Source organism: Scardinius erythrophthalmus, assembly GCF_964197995.2.
Source record: "Scardinius erythrophthalmus genome assembly, chromosome: 25".
Lineage (NCBI taxonomy): Eukaryota > Metazoa > Chordata > Actinopteri > Cypriniformes > Leuciscidae > Scardinius > Scardinius erythrophthalmus.
Genome location: NC_138245.1, coordinates 28,972,892 through 28,995,519, shown reverse-complemented (window position 1 = coordinate 28,995,519; position 22,628 = coordinate 28,972,892). Strand labels below are relative to the sequence as shown.

At 39.5% G+C, this 22,628-nt stretch overlaps 1 protein-coding gene across 1 annotated transcript in view; it reads right to left on the bottom strand.

The window, feature by feature from the left end:
• camta1b (calmodulin binding transcription activator 1b) overlaps positions 1–22,628 on the bottom strand; it is a gene marked incomplete at both ends in the record, with an annotated part of 276,422 nt that overhangs the window by 39,607 nt on the left and 214,187 nt on the right. Inside the window, one exon of the mRNA XM_081358127.1 lies at positions 1,808–1,879. Within this exon, the coding sequence (XP_081214253.1) occupies positions 1,808–1,879 (72 nt within the window). The remainder of the gene's footprint in view (positions 1–1,807; positions 1,880–22,628) is intronic.

The following is a 22,628-nucleotide window of genomic DNA, read 5'->3' as shown; positions in this document are numbered from 1 at the left end:
AGCACCAGGGAACGTTTGCGCCAGAACACGCCTCCTCTTTTCGCTGAACCACCCCCGGGAGCGCAAGTTCATTCCCTAATTTACCGGCGTGCGTCTGTCGATGGAAAAGTCCGGTGCAAAATAGGAATGATACATGCGGCGGTATACAAAGTCAATTGCGCTGGGTGCAAGATAGGACCCATAGCATTAGAAAAACAGTAGGCAAAAAAATACTCGGATGACATACTAATTCCGGCGAGATTCTGGGGTGTGCACTTTTCTATCCCATGAGGCCACAGGAGAGGATTAATGAACGGCAGTGAAGTGACAAAACTGATTCTGGTAGGTCACGTGACAGTAACAACATGGCGAATGTAGTACACCCGAATTTCATTCATAATACCTATATTCAGACTATATAGTACCTACTCAGACAATATGCGAATTCGGACGTACTGAGCCACTTGTTTCGCTACTGAATGAATACGTGTTTCTGAATGAATAGGCTGAGGGAATGACTCAAATGATTTAAAGTCAGTCACTTGTTTTATTAGTAAATGAATCACTGTTTCCGAACAAATCGGTGGAAGGAAGGATTCAGGTTACACACTCAAAGACAGTCATTTGTTTCACTCTCAAATAAATCAGTCATTTTGAATGAATCTGGTGAGCAAATGATTCAAATGATTCACTCAGAAAGACAGTTTGTTGCCACTATTGGCGTAATAGTGTAATCCGCAGAAAGAGCCACTGAAAAATCCCCACCATTAACAGTCTGCCTTTCCACAAACAGGGCATTTTTAAAATAATAATAATAATAATAAACTTTATATATGAATCGTTTCTCCCTTAAAGTCCCCAAAGTGAGATTTAGCTCACTTCTGATGGCAACTGTGTCCCCAACGTATAAACCCACACACTCACACTTGATTTCTATCATGGTGGGGATTTTCCATTGATTGTTTTTATACTGCACTAATAATATGTTCTTTCCCCTGCTCCTAAAGCTGACCCTTTGCATTTTTATATTTCCATGAAGACATAATTTAGTATGTTTATTAGGTCGTTTCCTCATGGGCGCAGTTTACTGCTCCACACAGTGTAGATGATTTCAGGTTTTACTATCCTTGAGGGGACATTTGATCTCAACAATGTAGGCAAACCCTAACTCACACACATACACATGCACAAACTCACACACATGCACACCTCATATACTACATGCTACGGGCTGCACGACTACTCACTTCAGGAGTGAACCAGAGGTGTAGTGTGCGAGTCACCGTTTACCCATGTAAATGACCCGGTTTGCAGCATCAGCGGTCGGCTGAGACTGATTCCCGAACCGCTCAGATGATGTTGCTGGGAAATGAAAGCTTGCACATCTCAGCTGATGCTGCTTGCGGTGCAAAAACCCTCACGTCCAGCTCGCTTATGGTTTCTGTCAGTCTCCAGACAACACTTGGGTAGTTTCACGGGTCTCCGAGCGGTTCACATCGATTTAGGCTTGTATGTGAACACCCTAAATGAACTGTGTAGTTCACTTATAAAGTGCCAAATATAGAACAAGGACATCTGCTCTGTGATGTGACAACAGGCCCAAAGCATCATCTACTGGTAGAACTGATCGACTAGTTTGTAAGACGACCTCTGGCTGCTAATACACTTCCATAAATGTGTTTATGACTCTCAATTACTGACATTGCTGTCAGACTGTTCATGCATTTAACAGAGACGGAGAGCTCAAGACGACAGAATTACAAGGTACAGGATGGTGATGAAAGTTGCTTTCGGTTGTGTATTTAGTGTTAAAGAGCTGAACTCTTACCTGCAGGAGCCAGTAACAGCGGCGGTGGAACGTGGGAATGATGGAGGAGTGGACATAGCAGCCATACAGACACTGAAATAAAACACAGAGCACAGCGTCAGTTAAGCACTGAGAATAAACACACACACATCAGAAAAACAGCACTCTTAGGGTGTGTTCACATTCGTAGTTCGGTTCGCTTAGGTTTGTTTGGTCCGGACCAAAAACATTTAGTCCTGGTCCGCTTAGCGTTCACATTGGCATTTTAACACTGAACCTAAAGACATTTAGGTTCGCAACCTGATTGGTTGGTATTTATTCCGTATATTTCGTGACGGAACTCACTGAACATCCAAAAATGCGCTCGTTGTGTGTCCGTAGCCTACATATGATGATATTCTGACCAGCTGAGAACTCGTGAAGAGCTTATAAAATGTGTAAAGGAGTCAAAACAGCAGCGGGAATCCCTCTGTCACACACACAAAGGAAGATCTGCTGCGAGGAGTCGTTGTTCTGATGCCTGTGCTGAACTGTGATGGGCAACAGAGCAACTATGACAAGAAAAAACAGGTATGCTTGAGGATTTTGTCCTTTTTAGGGTCACATCTTGTGACTTCATCCCGTTTTTGGTTCGTTTACATGTCTTTGGTCCGTGTTGAGTTCATATTTCACTCGAACCGCACCAGAGTTTGCTCGGATGCGGACAGAGACTCATATTTACATGCGTTTAGTGTGCACTAAGGTTCGGATGGCAGCGTTCACACTTATTCAAATGAACCGGCTAACAGAGCAATCGCACAAGGGATCGTTTTAATCCAACCAAACATGCCAAGTGTGAACACACTCTAAAAATAAACGTTCAATGGTTCCATGAAGAACCCTAACATCAATGGAACCTTTTCATTCCACAAAAGGTTCTTTATAGTGGAAAAAGGTTCTTTCGTTTTTATTAAAATGTTGTTCAAACTAAGGACAAAATGGTTTACTGAACTGTTTACTGAAGGTTCTTTGGGGAGCCCAAAATGTTTTTCTATATTGCAAAAACCCCCTTTTAGAGTGTGAGGTTAATAAACACAAACCATCAGCACAATAACTTTATGAACCCGAGTGCATATCACAGCTCTGTACTGACACAAATCTGAACAATGAGGAGAATAAAGGTTGTTAATCATAACATTATTCACACACAGTCATATATACACCCGCTTTCTTGTTCCCTTACTCTATAATATAAAAATGACACAATCCTTCCTTGTATGATTCTGTTTATAACCAGATAAAAATATCCAGTGGGACGTGATCTTCAGACACTCAGTGTGTGTGTGTGTGTGTGTGTGTAACTGGTGTCCTTCACATCGGGTCAATAACAGGAGGACTGTAAGTCTATTTACAGCACTGGATTACGAGACCTGTCTCAGATCTTATTGTACATTTGGCTGGCTGAATTTTACAGGAATGAAGCTCATATCAGCGTATCATTCCCACACACACACACACACACACACACACACACACACACACACACACACACGCACACTAAAACCAGTGTTAGGGAAGCTACTCATAATTTGAAGTCGTTTTTTACAGTTTTACAATTTACAGTCAAGCCATTTTTTATGTGACAAACTGCTGTAGCAAAGAGTGGTTAACTATATGGAAGCGAATGAGGGATAATACAGTATCCTGATGAATGTATAGCAATCAGAGGATATTTACATAAAATTTGGTATTTTCTGACATAACATAAATATCTAAGTTAAGGTGACAGCATTATTTGACATTAAATAAAACACTAATTTTCATTACTGAAAAAAAGAAAGAAAAAGAATTCAGAAACAGTTAAAAAAAAATTTTTTGTTGCATAAAAAAAAAAAAAAGGAACAAAATCCCTTTCAACTGTTCCAAAGTAAAATCATCATTTTTAAAAGCTGGTAAATGGTTCATAATATTATTATTTATTTATTGTTTTTGCAACAAAGAACACAAATTTTGCAAAAATAAAACACAATAAACAATATTCTAAGAGGGTTACAATACATGAAATTATGAAGCGAACTAAAGCGTATTATAATCTAAATACACTATAAAAAATATTTTTTTGAAGTTGTAAATAAAATATCTTTTGAAGTACATTTTACAAGAAAACACTATTTCAGTCTTTCTGCTTAATTTGTTACTTGCCATTTCTTTGTAAAAATTGCTTAAATCCTACACCCATTTTTTTACCCACTTTGAGAATTACATCACTTCCTGTTGCCATGCGGATGGCCATGCTGACTGTAGCCTGTGCCAGATTCTACCAACAAAAGCTATAGATGTGTATTTTGCCAAAAGACCATGAATAAATACACACTGCAGATGCACCAGTTTCAGTATAAAAAAAAATCAGCTGAACAAACCTTTATTGATCGTTCTTTTATTTTATTCTAACCAGTTAGCTTGTGCAAAAGAGACAGCGGACTATCTGAACGTTTAGTTTAGGTTACTTCCCGACGCTAATTACGATGCACGTTGCAAATCTAGTACAGTGAAAGTGTGTCGTCATCGGCGGCGCGGAGGTGTTTGGTTTCAGAGGGAGTTGTGCTGAGGTGTTTGGTAACAGTGAGATTAGAAGATGACAGCGTCAGAGGGCATTATTTGCCGTCTGTGGCCCAGACAGATGCCAGAGGCCCACACGCTGAGCAATTAAAGCCTAATTACATTCACACGATTAGATCAGCGCCACCGTCGTGTCTGAGACACGCTCCCACGCACAGTAACGTGCTCACACACACACAAACACAGGCGCCAAGGTGCCTTTCAGTTGGGTATATCGCTGCTGAATTGGATGCCAATATCTGAATATCTCCTACAGGGGAAACATGAGTCTTTGCCTCATTCTGCCGTACATGGTTTTCTCGGGACACTGATATGTTGTTTTCATAGGATCAGACAATGAACCCTGGGGGAGAGGCTTGCTGCTTTTTCAAATGTTGACAAGCACACTTATTTTAGTATCAATGAGATACCATAATCATTTTTATTAATACACTTTTTAATTAGTTTTTTATTAATTACATTTTTCCTTGGCAAGTGGCTAAAGTAAAATAAGTTTAGGTTTATTAAGTTAATGTTTTTTTTATGTAAAAATGTTTTTATGGTTTTAGTTTTATCTGACTATATAATAACCCTGGCTCTACACGGCATTTTAATCTCCTAAGTCGATTTTTACCGCATGAACTTTTAATAATTATGAATCTCAAACCTCTATAAAAACGTTAAAATATCATACTGACATTTTCAGTGATGCTGTATGTCAAGGACACAACGAGGTCACATTAAAACTGAAATGGACTCTCACACCAAGCTCATTATGGACTACAGGATTTTTCAATTTTGATGTATACTATCTAGACAAACATCATAAATCTCCCTCTCCAGACAATTTATTGAATCTAAACTTAAAGAAAAAATCATTCATCATGAAATAAAACTTGACTAACATAAGTGGAGTTTAGAAAAAAATAAAATAAATCAAATGCTACAAAAGTGTTGAATATGAGCCCTTTAAATGATGCAAAAATGCTTTGATGCTCATTTTCCTCACGCTGGGTTAAAAAGACATCAAGACTGAATCTGTAGCAGAGCACAGGAACCATGGTGTGAAATAAAGTCTTTCAGACTGGGCAGAAAGTGTTTTTGTTTCTTTTGGAAAGCTCATTCTGTCTCAGAGTCATCAGGGATTTTATCTATCTATCTGTCGGTCTATCAGTCTATCGATCGACTGCTTAGACCATACTATCCCTTCACAGATGCTAGTATGCACCAAGTTTGTCTACAGGCTCATAGAGTTCGCTGTCTAATTCAAATGTTTTGTACCGGGACAGATGAACAGGCCAGTGTTTTTGAGAAAATAAGTGTTTATCTACAACTTGCTTTATCACTCTGAAATTTAACCCAAAGCCCCACCGAAATAAACCATCAAACTGTCCTCATATCAGCAGTGAATGACCATGAGCCGGGACTGATAAGCACAGGACAGAGTTCGCTGCGTCTGCAGAAACAGGAGGAGAGAGAGCAGTGTGTATCTCGGCTCGCAGGAAACACCAATGCTGTGGTTTGATGCTGATCATCAGAGACAGATCAGGATGAAACTGATGGGGACAGGCCGTGCCGGACACACATGTGTGCGTGTGAGTGTGTGCCGGTCACGTCTCCGCCTGAGTGAAGACATGCTGTCCGCTGATGTTAATGGCGATCCGTCGTCAGGGCTGGGCGGACGGCCAAAGGCATTAAGCGGAATCGAATTCCTCCAAACTAGCTTTAATCAGCAAGTTTTTAAGGTTAGAATTACTCTCTCTCTCTCTCTCTCTCTCTCTGAGCCAAGGTTAAAGCACACAGTGGCTGGAAAAAGAGATGACATCATGGTAGTAGTGTGTGTATGTGTGTGTGTGTGTGTGTGTGTGTGTGTATGTGTTGTAGGGTGGTGCACCATTTAGAATGAACTTAGAATGTCTTTCAAATTCCAATTCCAATTCCAGAATTTGAAGCGAGCAAAAAGGATTCTGAATTACAACACATACACACATTTGAATTTTTTATAGATTTTTTTTTTTTTAATTATATAGAAAGTTTAATTGGTAACACTTTACTTGAAGCCTTTAAAGTATTTTAATGCATTAATAATGCCTTGTAATGCTCCTTTATAATGCATTGAATGGTCTCATGAATAATTGTAACCACAGTTCTAGGTTACACCTTTGGAAAGTATAATGCAAAAAAAAAAAAAAAAAAATTCAGATGTAACAAGGAATCTGAAAATATTATAATGCATTTTTAACTTTGGTTACAATTATTTATGAAAAATACATTGCATTATAGCATACATTATGAATACCTTTATATTGCAACTATTACAGTAAACTGTAATCGTTTAATTTCTTATAGTTAGATTTTTAATTTCCCATAATGCATCAGTGTGTTACATTTCAATTTAACTTCCAATTCTGCTTCAATTCATATTCTGACTGGAGGAGGCAATTCAACAGTTAATTCAACCATAGTGCAGAATAAAACACAATATAGGTATATTTAGAATTTTATATTATATTGAAATATTATTATTATTATTAGTTGGGATGTATTATTTATCAAAAACAAAAGTCTTTGAACATGACATCATATCCAGGAGGTTTTGCATGTGATTTTGAATGCAAGTCTAGTGTGAGCGCTAGTGTGCCATTTCTGCATCCCTAGTGGCACCAAACAAAATTGAGCCAATATTGTATTGTCTAACTCAATTCAAAGAAAAAGATTGCAATTCCATTTTATGCAGAGATGATACACTTTCCCTTTAAATCCCTTCCACATAATTCTGTAGATTTTCCCTTAAAATCAGCATAAGCATAGGTAAAATGTGATCGTCTTGGGTGTACGAGTGACTAAAGCATATTGACATGTTTGTGTTTTTGGATCGCCGGACCTTTCATGCATCCTGTGCGGACACCCGAAACATTAAACTCTCCAAAACCATCGCCGGGAGAAAGACGGACCACAGAGAGCACTGGGAAGAGAGGAAGCCAGAGGCGCTGTTCTCATGTAAACACTTCTGTGATTAGAAAGGGAACTGTCCATTTCCTAAGGACGCCAGTCAGAAAAACCTCGGCTTACAACAATCATTTTATCCCGGGGAAATTGCATTGGAGCCTCGAGCGCTGAATACTCGCATTCAAAACATCCTCTGGCTAAAAATCCTTCAGTCTGTCAAGAGCACCTCTCCTTTATCTAATCGTACAGATGCACTCTTCTCTTCCTTTTCCTCCCTCTTTCTCTTATCTCCCCGCCGAGGGTGGATTTTTATCGTGTGGTGATAAGGGTCATCCTGAGGCGGGTGTGATTGGAGGCAGTGGAAGGGGTGAGGTAGAGCCATAGAGAGTCTGAAGAGGCAGCAAAGCGAATCCCTGCTGATTGTGCTGACACACAGTTAGCACCTGAGGGCCCGCGACTCCGAGGAGACTACTGATGAAGAAGGACAGATACACCTTTCTTTCTCCTCTCTTTTCATGCCCACTACCGATTCAAACGTCCCCAGGACAGTTAGCCACGGCTCAGGCTGTGAAAAGCAATGCGCAAATCTCCTCTTGGGACACGCGGGGTCATTTGGGTCTGGATGGACGATTAACCTTTGGTAAGGATAAAGATGAGGAGCTAAAAGCATGGAAACACACACCACAAGAGTTTGTTTACCACACACGATTAAAGGATTATTATCATCCATCCATCCATCCATCCATCCATCCATCCATCCATCCATCCATCCACAGGATCTATCTATCTATCTATCTATCTATCTATCTATCTATCTATCTATCTATCTATCTATCTATCTATCTATCTATCTATCTATCTATCTATCTATCTATCTATCTATCTATCTATCTATCTATCTATCTATCTATCTATCTATCATCCATCCATCATCCATCCATCCATCCATCCATCCATCCATATATATATATATACATTTTTTTGTTGTTGAAATGTATGGTTCATGTACAGCTAATGGTCTTTATAAAGCCACCCAGCTTCACTCCTGACCCCACACGTCCCAGCAGCCATTAATAATGTAGAAGCACCTAGATGAGGACGTCATCAGCAGCGGTGTAGGAGCATTACTTATAGATGGACATTAGCACAGGAAATAGAGCAGAGAGGAGGAAGAATCATCTTTACGGTAAAGGTCAGTGGTCTTCCTCATTCTGTCACTTCCTGTGAGAGCGTGCCCTGCTCACCTCACAGACCTTGCCCTCCAGGATCATAATCGACGGAATTGAATCTCGCTTCATTTGCGCTAGATCTAATGTGCTTCATCCTAAAATTGCATGAGTATCTGGGGCTGACAGAACCCTTGAGAGCGCCGTACGCTGTTAAGGAGAAAGAAACGGTGCAAACTTTTTTTCTTTTTTTCAGGGCCTCAGCTTCAGGTGGTCAATAAGGAAAAGCTCTTCTTAAATTCAGTTCAGCCATAAATCACAATTAACACATTCACAGGTCTGACCCCTAAATGATCTGTCTGCCGGCTAATATTCCCACTGGTCCTGCTGAAGGAAGGGATGGGGCGAAAGTGCGGCCCGGAAAAAGAACAACAGAGCAAGAAAAGTAGGACGGGGGAATGATGAAGGGTGGAAACGGTGGAAAAGGGCAATTGAAAATGAAAAAAGAGAGAGGTAAAAAACAAAAGAACAAGTGAAACAAACCAGAGCAAGATAGTCTTGTTGTGTTGTGCATTGTGTGGCCATCTTTGGCTGTCTTGCTGTTTTTTTCAGCATCGGTGTTGTGTTTGAAATATACTAACACAGATCAATCAGCTGTAAGCTTGACAAAAAAATAACAATGAAATCCATTTTATTCAATGGAAATCCAGTAATATACAAGAGTGTTGTTTAAAGGTCCCATATTATCAAAACTGAAATTTCCTGTCTTTTTTCATGATAGCAGAGGTCTAGCAGTGATGAAACTACCATATAAGATTCAAAACAGTCAATCTACAGACAAATGAACACAGCCTGCATGAAGTAGCTGTGCCTTTTCACAAGCCGTTGTGACTTCCGTATGTCAGAACTACTCAGTCACCGCCTTCAGTCATCACCCCCACCAATGGTGGGTCACTCAGAAAACAACAGGCCAATCAGAAGAGAGGCTCATGAATATTAAGTAGACAGGGCAAAATCGACCTGTTCTTGGCAGAGCTCCTGAGAAAGGAGCTGTAAAAATATATTGAGATGGTTTTTGGTACTTATACCGCAAATATATATTCATAAGGACATCGAAACCTAAAATAAAACTTCAGAAAGGTGTACAATATGGGACCTTTAAGAATAATTAAATAATTGTATGCATATTTTTAGTTTCTCTACAAATGCATATAGTTGGAAACAAAAGATGATTTAAATTTGTATTAAATAGACAAAAGCTGACTTGTATAAATATAAATAAAGTTAAAGTTATTTTATATGTTATATGTTATTTCAATGTTATAAAAAACGAAATAAAAATAAATACGTATATTAATAAAAAATAAGTTCATAACAATATTACACAATATTATGATATACATAATAAAAATGAATATATGAATAGGCCTACATAATATTATATATTGTGCTAAATCAATAAATGTAAATTAAATATTATATAATAATGATATACACACATAATAATATTACGATATTATATAAATAAAATATAATATAATATAATCTACAAAATGTATATACAAAGTTCTGTCATGAAACTCTAGATGGCGCTAGCTGGTCCTTAATCTGATTGCAATCACATCATTATCTATTGGGCACAGCTGATTGGTTCCTGCTGTATCAGTAGCCAATGAGATCGCTGTTCAACCTTCAAATAATTGGTCAGCATTTGCTGTGGAAGTTGCCGTGCGCTTTCAGAAACCCTCCACCTTCCCCAGCTCCACCTGTATAAATCTGCTACGGGTAATTAATGTACACTATATTGTATAGAAAGCAGCATGTCTTACTTCTTCACAGTAGTGTGTTTTGTGTGTATTGGCAGTAGCAAGTTACGTACTTGCTCTGTAAGACCAAACATATCAACATAATCATATCCATTACCATGCCAAACACTCCAAGAGTTGTCATGACAGAAATTTTGTCATTTTATAAATAACATAATTTTATAGCAAATAGTTTATAGAGTAGCTCTGCTAAATGTCCAAAAAGTAAAGGAGCGTCCTGACCTGGGTAAACTGCTTCATTGATAATAATGGTGGTGTTTTAGTTTTGATGGGTTGTGACATGTCACTCACATCTACTTTAGTGTCTGTGTATACGAGGGAGTGTAGGGTGAACAAAAACAGCTTCCTGCCAGATTTGGGATATATATATATAGAGAGAGAGGAAAATAAAGCTTCATATTTCATTGGCGTAAGAGGAAAGGATGGAAAACACAATTTCTTTGGGCAGGGGCTCAGCGCTGATAAAAAAGCTATTTGTATTCCACAGTCATTCGGAGGCTTTGGCCTGTTTGGCGGCTGCATATTTGTAAACACGGGCCCTTCGGAGCTACTTAATCTTTCAGTACACAAATGCCGAGCGCGCCATGAAAGAGAGAGCGAGAGAGAGATGCGTTGCACGGGTTTATACGTGTAAAACTGCTTATATTTTCTCTTGGTTTTTGATGTACAGCAGTGGAGGAGCACACTGTGATGACCGCGCTCCAGACAAACACAAACACAACACGCTCTGTGCTAAAAAACAGAGCTGCGGGGGGAACTGTGTGACTGAAATCATCTTTCATGAAGCGTCTGGGACACACACACACACGATTGTATGGTGATTCCTACATGAATGCACACACGCAAGGACTGCAGAGGTCAGCGTGTGTGTGTGTGTGGGTAACGGCTTGCATGGTTAGTGGGGCGTGATCGAGCCAATCAGAGCTCCACCTGTCAGCGAGCGACTCTCCGGCCCACGGGTACGGCCCCAGATGCTCACACAGACACACACATGCTTACAGACGGTTGAACCAGATACATAAACATGTACACACCAGCCAGACGATACAAATGATAAATACGGGGCATTATGCAACATGATGAATGAACATGCTATGATGTTTTATGTACCATGTGCATGTGGAAAAATGGTTTCCTCTTGATACACCTCAATAATTAATAAATGCTTGCAAAATCTGTACATAGAGGGAAATGTTATTGCTCAGATGTTGCTCTTTCATTGCTCAGAAGACATAATGGAGGTTCATTTATGTATCAACAATAATTCTAATGTCCTAAAATCCCTGAGGAGAAAAAAAAAACATTTAGCTTTAAATCAATGTGGTATAATATGTCAGATCATTTGATTTAGGAAAAATTTGAAGAGAAAAGTTTGAGTTCATACTGAAATTTAAGACTTAAATTTGATTGTAATTTGTCGGCGCCAATAGCCCCATGGTTAACGCGCCGACATATAGCACAACTGCGCCTCCGGCGACCCGAGTTCGATTCCCGGCTCGGGGTCCTTTGCCGATCCCCTTCCCCTCTCTCTCCACCCCACGCTTTCCTGTCGAAATCTCTACTGTCCTATCAAAATAAAGGCACAAAAAGACCAAATACATAACTTAAAAAAAAAAAAAAAAGTATTCTAATTCAACAGTTGTGCTGTTATTTACACCAAGTGCAAATGGCACACCTTTTTGGCAGAGGTTATTTACATTAACTCCGCCCACCGTTATCTGATTGGGCCAGACAAAATTACCAAAAATCCCTGCCTTTCACCGAACTCATTCTTCTCTCTTTCCTATCGCATATCAGCTAAGTAGCGTTTGTTTTAGATAAAAATAAAGAAGACTTGTGTGAATAGTGTGAAAAGTGTGAATAAAGTATTTAACGGTAAGGTTAGGAGTAGGTGTAGGGGAGGTAATGTCAAGTAACCTACAAGTAATGCCCCAATAAAGCAGCATCCATTTATGATTTTAATAAATGTAATCATATACACTGAATAAGTTGTTATTATTGCACACTGTTTTATAAAATAGACTGAGAAGCAAATAGCCACTAGTATCATCTAACAACTATTTACACTTAGTCCAAAGAAAATTCTGCCATTTTCATTTAGTTTAAATAGCATCTATCCTTATTTACACCTCGCATTTAAGCATTTAACTCTATTTGCATTTAGTGCAAAGAAATTTTTTTTTTTTTGTTGCTATTTACATGTGAATAAAAATAGCTGCTGCCTAATTGGAATAAAGATTAAATAAAATATAAATATTAGATGAAAAACATAAACTTGAAATAGTGAAATACTGATGGAAAATAAGTACTTAAATTACTAAAACTAAAATTGTTATAAAATAAATTGAAGATAGAAATATTGACAAAAGCACAACAATAGTTATATATTAATAGCATATAAATAATACTATAATACTAATCTGAGTTTACAAAAGCAGGTCCCAGGCACTCAGTCAACATAACAGGAGAAGGATCAGGTTAAAAAGCCTCTCATGAATGTGGCTTAAGTCATATTAAAAAAAAAATATATGCACCAACATGTTTCGACCAACAAAATGGTCTTCATCAGGGCAGTCACACAGAAAAAGAGAATGGCAGCGCCACTAATCTGAGTTTGAGGCATAAATTACAATCGCTTTTAAAACTCTGATGAGATGCATGCGAGATTACTGGGGTCTTTTCCTCAGGAGAAACATCTGAGAAGCAGATGATTAAAGCTCTTCATTTAATCTCATTGCCGTGTAGGAGAAGCAATTGAGATCTCATTTGTGATTGCTATTGGTTGTTTTGTTTGCAGACAATCTAAAACTTTCACGGAATAAACCAATACAGCAACAACAGAAAATGACATAAACAATGCAAACTTTTTCTTTGAGACGTTCGGAACATCACCATCAAACAAAACACGGGAAACACTGCATACCCGACTAAATGAAAGAGTACAAATCAAAGTAGACTCCGCCAGCGTTATTTTCCTGGACAATACGGGAAGAGAGTCTAATTAAAAACAAACACGAGTCTGATGGCGGACGACACGCGAGTGAATGGGCCCTCATCGATCTATGTTGACGCCAAGCTTTAGCGAGACCGCTGGAACCAGACACCAGGAAATGTAAGAACGACAGTGAGAGAAAAGAAAAAATAAAACGTACTGAGAAAAAGTTCCGCTTGGTGACACAAGGGATTACATCCAACCCCTTTCAGAAGAGCCGCATAGGAAATTCTCTTGTATTCTCGGCTTCCTCTTGCTTTGCATGACAATGTGGCGGCTATCTAATCAAAAGCAAACAGTGGCAGGAAGAGAGAGAGAGAGAGAGAGAGAGAGAGAGAGAGAGAGAGAGAGAGAGAGAGAGAGAGAGAGAGAGAGAGAGAGAGAGAGAGAGAGAGAGAGAGAGAGAAAGAAAAGCCGATGTGAGGAGACAAAACTGAGGAGGAACAAATAACAGGTATGAGAGGAAAACAAAAAGGAAGAGGCATTGCTGGAGTCCCTGTAGGACCAAACACACACACACACACACACACGCACGTACACACACACGCTCTAAGTGGATGCTGCTGGCAGCTCAATGAGCTCAGTTTGCAGCTGAAAGCCACAGTTAGCGCTTCACTGCTGTAGTTTCCTCAGGAGCGATTCTCTGTTTCCGTATCTAATTCTCCTCCAAAACACTGAAACACCATGTAGTTACCCATAATTCTACATGCTGGGCATATTTCCTTCTCCTCTGCCATGTCTCAGCCTGGGGTTTTGGGGAAAGCTGGCTCTATTCTTGCCGCCTCTAAACTACTGATATGGGTGATTTTTTTCAATGTTAAAGTACTTTTTCTCACTGTTACCTTCCTAATACTAACCTTCGGCTCAACCAATTGTGTGCACTGGAGGCGGGGCTAACAGTTTGGCTGCATAAGACGGGAAGTAGAATGGGTAGAGGCAATGTTTGGATGAAAATTAATTTACACATTCATGAATGCAACTTTATGGTTTTGCTGACTGAAGGAAGGCTGTATAGAACTTATAACATACCTTTTTTTTATACCCGATTATATGCTTATTCTGCCCTTCAACACCTTCAACAATGTTTCTCTCTTATGTTCATTTTCTTTTTTACTGTTTTTTTTATTGTGTGCATAACTGTATAATGTTTAATATTTCCAGTTGACCAATGTATAATGTTAATGTTTATTTAATATTAATAACAAAAAGTGTTTGAATTATGGTTAGGGTTTATGACCCTGTTTACAGTACTTTCTAATCCGTACTGTAAAGCATTTGCAAGTATGATACTGGTTTTATGAGTTCAATAAACGAGAAAAGATTCAGAGATTCAGTGAAGATTCATAAAGATAGTTCCAGAATTAATTCAAGTGTTTTTGAACTAATCTTTAAAGTGAAAGATTCAATGACTCACTCATAAAGGCAGTGGATGGATTCTGCTTTTACTATTAATACCATAAAAAATAGACATTTCTTACAGAGAAAGTAGTATGCTAGCATGAATATTCTGAATCCATACAGTCACTTGTTATCTGAATGAACCAGTGTTTTGAATGAATCTTTTGAATGAACATATCAATGACTCACTCACTAATTGGTTGAGTTCTGAACGAATCACTGTTTTTGAATTCATCGATTGAATGAGTGAATTAATGACTCACTCATAAAGGTAATAATTTGTCGCAACCTACTGGTGTAACCGGCAGAAAGACTTACAGAAAAACCCCTATCGCTAATAAACAGAATGACTAGAATCATACTCATTTAATGCACTTTTTAACTCTAAATTACGGAATTGAAATTGGTCGCAAGTTTCCCATTGAATTTAACGCCTACGCCAGCCCACCCATTAAAGCTGCAATCTGTTTCAAGTGTAAAAGGCAGGCGGTTAATGGTACTGTGCCAACAAATGACAAAAAAACTGCTGTGTGCTTCTTTACTCATTCCACTCAGAAGAGCAAATTTGCTGAGATTTGAATTAGCCACTGCTATTTCCTGAGGCAATGGTGCCGTTGTTTAAATAATTAAAGATAATAACGTTAAGATTGTGACTCGGTTAGCACGCGCTGCTCATTGCATTGATGGCTTGATTTCGCCTTCAGCTCCACCTTATTCTGATTCTGTTAAAGACAAAATCCACTGATGTGGAACAAGCCAAAACCAAAGTCATTTTATTTGAGAGTGATAGTCGCCGGATCGCTAATACATCTGTCTTTGAGGCCAGTGGGCAGAGCCGTGCACGTGTGCGCGTGTAATTAAATAAAATGTGTTCATTAAGAGTGCCATAAAAATTAAAAAACGAACAAAAGCAGCTTTTGACCATTAACCTCTCACGCACGCTCATGACGGCACCTCGAGTCGGAGTATGTGGGTCACATTTGAACAGCTACACCTCTGCCAGAGCAAACAGATGGAGGGAGAAGGACAGCCAGAGGTGGAGAACGACAGGAGGGGTAAAACACGCCCAGACTGCAGGAACTTGTAGAACAGAAGAGGGAGAGAAAGAGAGGAAAGGTTGCTACTGGTCAGCAGACAGATCCGAAATAATTAAATCTAATGGGAGAACTAATGAAGTTTCTCTCTCTCATCAGCTGTGAGATGATCCCGTGAGATAATCACGAGCGGAAATCTGTTCGTCTCACTCACAAATCCACCGAGGCTGATGGGAAGTGACAAATTGAGAGACAAGATTTCTACACTTTTTGTGAGTGGTGCATGTCCGTGCAAAGCCGTTCTGAGTGGTTATTAGCGTGATGTTTTACGGTTGCTTACTGGCCGAATGTCAAAAGAGGCCACACCCACACCTAGGTGGTTGCTAGGGTACTCTGAATGGTTTCTAAGGTGTTGCTAGAGGGTTCTTAGTGATTGGTTACAGGTTTGTGCAAAATTCTGAATATTCAATTGATGTATGAATTTGAGTTGGCCACGTTACACGTTACGTTTTCTTTAGTTATAAGTACAGTTGCATTGCATTGCATTGCATAAAAAACCTGATCAGTGAAAGTTATTCACTAAACATCATATCCCTAATAGCGAAGTAAAAAGCTATTGCTGAACTGAAACAGTGATAAAACAGTGATAAAATCATTTTTAAAAGTGATAAAAATATGAAGCTTTTTTTTCCATTTTATTTGATCTTACATTCAAATTCACATTGCAATTCATCAGGAACTGAATTATCATTAATTAAATTCTAAATGGCACACAACCCTGGTAAATAAGCAATCTTCAAATATCTGATATTGTGCTCTTAAGATATGGCGCGAGTCACTCCTTTAAAGCAAATGAATTAGGTTTTTTGTCCATTTACTGTCAAAAGTCTGTTTGCTTATAAAATGAACAGTACACCTCTCTGCAACAAACAGCATAAATTCAAGTATAAATTATGACTGTACTCATATTGCATCTATGAATTGCAGTTGCAACATCTCATGTACCTCAAACTGAGTAAACATTAGTGTGTCACTGAGAAACGTCCTGCTCGAGTCGTCCTTGCGATGGAGGATCTGGCTGAATAACTTGTTCTTCCAGTGAATGTTTCATCATCGGACTCGCGCTCGCATTACTGTGTCTGTCCGAACTGAACTGTCAGGGTGCGTGATCTGAACAGACCCCTGACCCTATCAGTGAGCATTAGTAATAGTGCTGCTATAGCAAGAGCTAAATGAACGTATGCCTCTAAGTGTGTGTAAGAGCAAATTCCTTATGTCCCACTCGCCAAATCTACAGTTTGGTGTGACCTTGAACAAAAGACATCCTCAGCATTCTCTCTTTATGCCAGTTTCTCCCGCTGGGTAACAAATGGGCCAATTCCCATAGGATTCAGCGGTCTGTCTCATGTCACCTAACGCCCGTCTCTGCTTTGGCCCCCTGCCATCCGGCTCTTTTATTACCCCCACAGGGAAAAGAAAAGAGTCGCTGAGAGTCACTCTGCTTTTGGGCCAGGCAGGACGACAGCCAGAGGCGATCCGACCACCCTCCGAGACACCTGTCAGAAAGATCCGCTCACAATCCAATCCCGAGTGCAGCAGGATCCAGGTTGGAGAGAGCGTTTTTAATGTTAGCTATACTAGGACATTACTCATTCTGCAAGGATGAAAGGGTTCTACACTAACCATACGGTTCACACACCATGATTCAGCACCGAGGTTCAGCTCGACCAAAGCTATTATGGTAATACTTCTAACGCTCTTAAACTCTAGCTTAAACAGTGGAACATGTTGCAAGCAACACCAAGGTCATGGGTTTAATTCCCAGGGAAAACACAAACTGAACACTTTTTTTTCTATTTGCTTAACACCCCTCAGAGTGAATAGCTGAACAGAATAACAATAGAATAAACCTAATAGATGAACAGAGCCGAGATACAAGCCACATCATGTAAAATTTGAACCACTGCACCTCTGTTGCATTTCTCCAGGCTTTTAAAATCTCCAGCTTCACAGAAACATTGTTTTAATGTTACGCTCTCATTTAACAGCGGTTGTTAATCAGCTGTATTGATATATATTTGATAAATGGTTGAGGTGATGGACGATTATTAGGGGGCCGGCCGGACGGCCCGCATCCGTACCGTAAGTCTCTGGTTTATGAGAGGTCTTAGACGTGACACTTACGACTTGTTATATCACCATGAGGGATATTCCCTGCCCTACATTTCAATGCCGGCGACACTATGAGGACAAGCAAGGACACATTTACAAATACACAAACGCACAGCTGTCCTATTTATGCCAAGAAAGCATGTAGAAAAAAATAGACAAAGAAAACTGTACACACTAATATTTATGTTTCTCTCTCTCACACACACACACACGCACACACACATACACACACAGTCAGTAGCAGGGGACGGGGACATTAATTGGACTGGGGCTGGTGGGTCCTCAGGCTGGTGTCCAGGGTCTCGGTCCATCTTAGCACTGATCCGTAATGAGCCAATTATCCGGCTCTGGCCCGGCCCGGCCCCCTTTATAAACCATTGTTTACTCCAATTAATTATTAACACACCTGCAGTTCTGGTGTGAATCAAATCAGAATAGACTCCAGGTTAAGGGGTCCCTGAGGTGGGACCCTTATTAAAATGTTGTGCTCTGTTTTTCTTGTCAGGGGAAACTCGTTCTTCACAGGAGATAAAGAGGCCGGGCCAGATGTTTCTCCTTCTCTCTCTCTCTCTCTGCCTCTCGCTTTTATTCTGCAGTGCGTACACAACAGTCACATACACACACAAAACTTGGCTTTAAAACTAATTTTCTAACATTAGAAACACAGAGAGCAGAAATATTAGGCTGCTGTCACTTTAAGACAATAATCTAATATACTGATACTGTACACATGCGTTGTTTTTCTCGACTGTTTACGTTCACTCACGCTATAACCAACTGTGTTCACTAGGATACTCAAGACAGGCATTTTTGTGGGACTATGTTCGTTCACGCGCAAGAATACGTGAAACAGAGCTCATTTTATTATTCGCGCGCTGTCTGAGACGCGGCATTCTGGGCGCGCGATTTCGTCTTCTTACACTTGAATATTTAAATTGGTAAGGCTTAAGCTTTCGTGACGATGCAGCACTGGCCCGTCAACCGTCCCGAGCGGCGTTCACGTTCATATTCTCACAACATTGCATTGTTAGGATTCATAAACATGTTACCGGCCAACTGGCGATTGACACCATTTCATATCATCACCAACAGTGATTTTTACTTGCATTTGGCGCAAGCCGGTTTTTAATTTCAAGCCCTGCATACACGTGGTGTGTTTGTGTACATGTCAGTGTGTGAGACACAACGTAGACGTGATGACAGAGTAAACACAGGCGTTGTGCAAGCTAAGTTTTCATTTGAGGGGAAAGTGCTTGTGTTCTGAGAGCTGCAAATGCATTTCTGTCTGAGATAACGTCTCTTCCTGCTAGAAATCTACTTTTCTCTCTGTTTTCACACTCTTTATTTACCCTGCCTGCCTTTCGCTCCACAAACACACGTCTTCCTCTCTCCTTTATCTGTCTCTCTCTCTCCACCTCAGGCTCTTGTTTTTTAATGGCAAATTGACTCTGAGTCTGTGGTAATTACTCTCACAACAGAGAAAAGGTGCAAAAGAGAGAGCGAGAGACAGGCAGCGCTGCTGTGGAATGCTGATATGACACGCAATGTCACCTTGCCCCTCTTGAGCTGTACACTGAGCCAGAAAGACGGAGAACGAGCGGGAAAGATGGGAATGATGAGGAGAAAGTGGAAGGTAATGGGTTCTGCGAGTACGGAGGGGACCGTGTGTGTGTGTGTGTGTGTTCTTAATGGGAGGGGTATTTGCGGAGCTGTGTCACACCGGTTCCCGTTTAAAGAATATGAACCTCCTGCTGAACCAGACAGAGCGAGGAGAGAGAGAAGAGAGGAGGAGAGAAACCTGAAGAGATTATCATATATATAAAAAAAACCTTATAAATAAAAATAACATTATTTTTTATAATATGTCAATGTTAAAAAATATTTTTGAAGCGTATATATCAAATTAAACAATTAACAAAAATTTTTTTTTTTTGAAATGTTATATTCATTTATATTTTGTATATCCTCTTTTATTATTTTGTAAAGCCACACAATAAGTGACAGTTTCACATAGTAAATCTAATCACATTCAATTCACACTGCAAGTTCAACGCTCTGCTAAAATATCATTTCTTTCGCTGTAGTGCTGTAGATTCGCCAGCGCTGAATATCAGTTCTGGAAACATTGAGCCTGTCAGCCACTGATTTGAATCCAGTTTTGTGATAATGCCAAACACTTCAGTTTAATCCTCAAAACCTGGTCACAGATCAGCGCTGCCAACACTTCTGCTTTGATTTTCATCTCACCTCCTTCCTTCTGTTCTCAAGGTCATAGTATATTGTAAAAGTCAAGTCTTGAACAGCAAAAAAAAGAACAAAAAAAAGAAAGATTTTAAACAGGTATTGTTTTGTATTTTGAAAAATAAAGTGTGAGCAGTGTAGCCCAATTCACAAACATTAGCCAGCTCTTAAAATGAATCTGTCAAAAATAAGTTTCATTGAATTAGTCTGACAAAATAGTTGCTGAATCCATCAGATTTAATGTGACATTTACTAATGTGATGTTTTAAAGTAACAACATGTAACTTTTCAACCTTCATAATATATTTCCAAGACCCTTGTGACAGTACATCGACTTACAATAGGTTGAATGAGACGTCTGCCAGAGCCTGACGGGGTCTGTATCGCTTTTACTGGCACTATGTAACTTCGGGGTGCGGGTAGTAACCAGCGCTCAAAAAGAACTACAAAATTCGACTGCTTTACGGCATACGTCACTTTGCCCACCACTTCCTCAAATGTGGCCAACCAGCGCGTTTGTTTTCGTACGTCTGTTTTCGTCATGGCTGAAGCAGCAGCGAAACGTAAGAAGTCCAAGGTTTTGTCGGAGTAGAGTCGGAAGAGGAAAAGGGAGAGTGATAAACTGAAAGGCAGGACGAGGATCAATATTGGTCGAGCGTTTGCTCGCTGGCGTTAGCTTATGGAGGAGGAGAGTTACCAGACCGATGCTGACTTGGCCGTCATGCTGTTGAACTAGTAAGTAACTGTAAATTGCTTGCATACTATCTTTAGTTTTTCTAATCTGTTGTCTGCCTGGCTACGTTACGGAAACTATCTGGTCCTCCATTTATCTTCATGAATCAGCTAGCAGATGAGCGAATTATCAATCTGGTAGCTAGTAAACACTAACATGGTAGTTTTTAGATGGTTAGGATGCTATCACTATCATTCTCGTTCAGATTTGAGCATTGCAATCGACATGCAAATCGCAAATGTTTGAGTTAAAATGTTTAGTCTACTAAACATGTATAAATTATGAAAGGGGGAAGATTAATCATTGCCCATATGAAAAAAACCTGCATGCTTCATACAGTAACCGTAAATCATTTTACGACAGCGGTAATGGACAATTCCGCTTCCAACCTGTAGGGCGACCGCAGAGGAAAAGTTCCATGTTGTTGCTTTAATGACAATGTGTGGTTAAAGACATAAACAAAATGGTTCTTATCTCACAGTGTCCTTATTACACATTACATGTTACTGTAGTAATAACTGTAAATTATGCATAATTACACACAACTAACCCTAAACCAAACCCTAATCCTGACCCTTACCTTATAGTTAGTACATGTAGTTAATTATTATTACTCAGTTCTTAAATGTATAATTACACTGTAAGACACCTTAAAATAAAGTGTAACCAACAAAATAATAGTCTTTAGTATGGAAGCCTGTTTCTGCCTCAGAGTCAAAAATAATTGTGCCTTTTTATGTGACAATATGATGTTATTTCTTATTTTTGAACATCTCACAATTGTAATGCAAAAACAGTTCTGTAGGAAACCCTGAAATGAAGCATGCACATAAAACTAATGTCTTGTGTTACTGAGGGCCATTCCAGACCACTGTCACATGACTGAAAGATGAAATGCATGGGCTGAGGTGTGTGTCAGTGTGTTAGTGACCCGGTCAGGGTGTTTTATCTGTTGCCCTGGGTGATCTGAGACACATATGAGATGCTTTCAATTTTCTGCTTCGTGCCCCCCTGTTTTATGAGTCACTCTGAGGAACAGAGAGACCCCCACCCCACACACACACACACACACACACACACATGGGGTTTCATGGGGACATTCCATAGTCCATTTTTAACTGTAAAAACTTATATCCTCTAATACTAAACCCATCACAGAAAACTTTTTTCGATTTTCCAAAATGTAAAATATGTAGTATGATTTATAAGCTGTTTTCCTCATAGGGACCAAAAAATGTCCCCACAAGGACAAGGATTTCGGATATTGCCATCTTTGCGAATATATGCCATCTGATATATTCTCATAATGTGGGGTTTACCAGGACCAAACTAACACACACACACACACACACACACACACACACACACACACACACACACACACACACACACACACACACACACACACACACACACACACACACACACACACACACACACACACACACACACACACACACACAGCATTATATTTAGGGGTCGGTTAGGCAACAGAAAATATCATTAACCTGATATAAAACAATGGAAGTCTATGAGATTAGTCAATAATATTAGTCAAACAAACATGCGTGTGTGTGTGTGTGTGTGTGTGTGTGTGTGTGTGTGTGAGAGAGAGATCAGGTCTTCATCCTTTCATTTATTTCCTCACATAAATGTCAAGAGGGAAGTAACAGGGCACAGCTGTTTTTTTTATTTTATTTGTCCTATCGTTCTACAACAGAGATTTATATCCTTTTTCTCTTCTATGTCTGTGT